This window comes from Tupaia chinensis, unplaced genomic scaffold, assembly GCF_000334495.1.
Source record: "Tupaia chinensis unplaced genomic scaffold, TupChi_1.0 Scaffold000243_1, whole genome shotgun sequence".
Classification (NCBI taxonomy): domain Eukaryota; kingdom Metazoa; phylum Chordata; class Mammalia; order Scandentia; family Tupaiidae; genus Tupaia; species Tupaia belangeri.
The window spans coordinates 1100490-1104225 of NW_006159721.1; the positions used below are offsets into that span (position 1 = coordinate 1100490).

The 3736-nt window shown below is 39.6% G+C and overlaps 1 protein-coding gene across 1 annotated transcript in view; it reads left to right on the forward strand.

The window, feature by feature from the left end:
* Positions 1–1734: 1734 nt before the first annotated feature.
* The window catches only part of PGK1 (phosphoglycerate kinase 1), a gene marked incomplete at its 5' end in the record, with an annotated part of 20104 nt that continues 18102 nt past the window's right edge, over positions 1735–3736 (forward strand). Inside the window, 1 exon segment of the mRNA XM_014587910.1 lies at positions 1735–1785. Coding sequence (XP_014443396.1) covers positions 1735–1785 — 51 coding nt within the window.

Consider the following 3736-nt stretch of genomic DNA (forward strand, 5'->3'; position numbering starts at 1 on the left):
TTTATTCATTTGTTTATTTCAATTTGGCTAGAGAGGGAGGGAGGGAGGGAGGGGGAGAGAGAGAGAGAGAGAGAGAGAGAGAGAGAGAGAGAGAGAAGGAGGGAGGGAGGAAGCAAGCTGCCAGATCTGGGACTTGAATTGCAGTCGGCCATGTGAGAATCCAGCGTCTACCATTGGGACCAGCAGTTGGTGTAATGGCTATGTCACTAAATTTTCATGTAGTTGACTGCAGTTAGAGTCCCAGACCCGGTGGCTTGAACTCACTCCGGGTGCATGTGCATGTGTGCCCAAGATCCTGAGAAGAGAATGGAGGAGAAGGGATTGTGGCATGGCCATCCGCCCCTGGAGGGTGATTTCTTGTTTTCTGTCTCTCTGTCTCTCTCTTTCTGGCGAGTGCATGCTCCCTATAGCAAAAATCTCAAAAAAAAAATATAGCTACCATACATCATTATTTTCAGTCACATGAGGTTTTAAGGAATTGAAAAGAATTGGTTCTTAAAGATGGTAAAGGAATAATCTGTTGGGTAAGAAAGGAGAGACTGCAGTGAACTTTTTGCTTGTGCTGTCTTGACTGCTTCCCTTCTAGTTGCTTGTTGTCAGGTGGGCTGGGGCATGTGTCCCTCCCTCTTAGGGATTTTCAAAGAGGTTCTCTTATTTATATTATCTTATTACATTGATACTGTGTATCACTTGCAGAATACTGTGTAAACTTGATATTGGACACTGGATATCTTTCTAGTCATAAAGACCTAGACTTTCCTTCAAAAGAACAGTATTCTCTTGATGTATTTTATTTTTCCAGTTTCTTTGTTTTGAATGATGTCAGCCTCACAAAGACACAGAAATAGTATAGAAAAAATCATAACAGATTCCTTATTATTCCTCACCCTCCAGCTGCCTCTAGATATTAGGTTGTTGGGAAAGTCATGATGCAGTTTTACATAGAAAAATACATCATGACTTTCCTGACAACTCAATATTGTCGTTCCAAGCTTAGATAGAAATCTTCGTAGATGGAACTGGCTTTAGCTTCTGGGTCTTCAGAGCTAGTCTTTGTGATTTGTTAGGTTTTATTTTGAAAACAAAACAAAACAAAAACAAAAACCAAAAAACAAAAACCTTTTTAAAGTATGAGATACATACATAAAGGGCACATGAGCATATTTCTGCAGTCATTTAGGTTAAGAAACAGAACTACCAAGGGACCAGCAGTTAGCATAATGGCTACGTCACCGGACTCCCATGTAGTCGACCGTGGTTCGCGTCCCAGACCCGGTGGCTTAAAACTCTGGGCACGTGTGCGTGTGTGCCTAAGATCCCAAGAGGAGAATGGAGGAGAAGGGATTGCGGCATGGCCATCCCCACTGGGGGGCGATTTCTCGCTTTCTGTCTCTCTGTCTCTCTCTGTCTTTCTAGCAAGTGCACGTGCCCTATGGCAAAAACCTCTCCAAAAAAGAAAGAAAGAAAGAAAGAAAGAAAGAAAGAAAGAAAGAAAGAAAGAAAGAAAGAAATAGAACTACCAAGACCTTAGAAGCCCCCTGGTGTCCTCTCCCAGGGACTGCCTTTCTACTCATGGCTAGCCATTATCTTGACTTCTAATGTTACTCATTATTTTTAAGATGAAATCTGAATCTCTGTCTTATTTAACTGGTTCATTGAAAGTGCTTCTCCTCACTTCATGGAAATGATAAGTTGATCATGGCCTTGACCCTGAAACTTTGTTTCTTTTTTTAGAGTGGACTTCAATGTTCCTATGAAGAACAACCAGATAACAAACAACCAGAGGTAAGGTTCCTTTTGAGCCTTGTGCTGGATTTAAGGTGTATATGGGTGTGGGTAGATACTATGAAGCGTGTTTCTTTTCTTATTGTCAGACAGTAGAAACCTGAGCCATATGATCTTGGCTTTCCATCAACCAACCATCTGATCTATTTTCTACTGCATACTATTGCAGACTTTATAAACACTGCACACTTAAGCTATACTAAATGTATAATAAACATTTTATTCCTTCAATAAGAAATTAACCTTAGCTTACTGTAACTTTTATTTTATAAACTTTAAAATGTTTTCTTTAACTTTTGTATCATTTTGTAATAATACTTAGCCTATAATACAATTCATTTGGCCAGCCCTATAGCCTAGCGGTTAAAGGAGTTGGATACCACATGACTGATCATGGTTTGAATCTTTGCCCCAGTGGCATGAAAAACATGCCAGGCATGTGTGCATATATACTCCAAATCCTGATAGGGTGGAGAAATAGAGAAGGATTGTAGCATGACCTTGCCCCATTGAGGGGTTTTCTCTCTCCCTTTCTCTGTCTGGTGAGCACATGCACTCTCTGGCAATTAAAAAAAAATAAAAAAAACACATTGTACAGCTGTCCAAAAATATTGTTTCTTTATATCCTTATTTTATAAGCTTTTAAAAAAATATGAAAAAAGTCTTATTATGTTATTCTTTCTTTCTAAACTTTTTTTTTTAAAACTAAGACGACCTCACACATTAGCCTAGGCCTATATGGGATCAGAGCCATCAATATCACTGTCTTCCACCTCCACGTCTTGTCCCACTGGAAGGGATATGATACACAAAGCAACACAAAAATTAAATCTAGCATAAGAAAAATGATGTACTCTAGAGACATGGTGAGCATACAGTTTGTGAGGCTGCTGCCAGCATAACATAGCATAATATTTTGTAATAAATTTTGTTCTTTCATTTTTTTAAAGAATTATTTTATTATATATGTATATGTATATATACTTATATGTATATGTAGGGGTGTGTGTGTGTGTGTGTGTGTGTGTGTGTGTGTATTTGACTAGAGAGGGACAGTTAGAGAGAGAGAGGGAAGGTGAGAAAGCAAGCTGCCAGGTCTGGGACTCGAACTGTTGTTGGCCATGTGGGAGTCCAGCATCCCTAGCCACCATGCTACCTGTTGGCCCTGTTCTCTCATTTCTTAAAATAATTTTTCTTTATTTACAATAGAGTGTGGACCTGTGACAGTGAGGGAAAGAGAGAGAGAGAGACAGAGACAGAGACAGAGAGAGAGAAAGAGGAGCACCCTCCCCATGGCCTGGTTACCCCACAGTCTCCTTCCTCCAGTCCTCCAGACCATCAGATCCTAGGCATTCACACATGTGCCTGGCATGTTTTTCAGGTTGACTGGGCTGGAGGTTCAAACCACAGTTACCATGTGGGATTTGGCTTCTCTTGAGTAGCACATTACCACTGTGCCCTGGAGCCAGCTGAGTAAACCCTTGTTTTTTTTTTTTTTTAAAGTACTGTAGAAGGAATAAGCCAGGAACATAGTTATTTATTGGTGGTTGGGAAAGTCATGATGCATTTTTGCATAGAAAAACATAGAAAAATATGTCATGACTTTCTCAGTGACCTAATATTATCAGGCATTATGTACTGTACATAATTATGTGTGCTATAGCAAACTTTTATATGACTGGCAGCACAGTAGGTTTGTTTATACCAGCATTACAACATGTTGTGCTATGATGTCACAGTGATTACTGTGTCAATAAGTGGCAGGAGTTTTGAGCTCCATTCTAATCTTATAGACTCTTGTACATGTGGTCCTTAGCTGACTTAAATGTTATGTGGCACATGACTGTATAATGTGAACCATATTTAATTTAATCTGATAAGTTTTTTTTTTTTTGGGAGGTTTTTGCTATAGGGTGGATGTGCTCGCCAGACAGACAGAGAGAGGCAGACA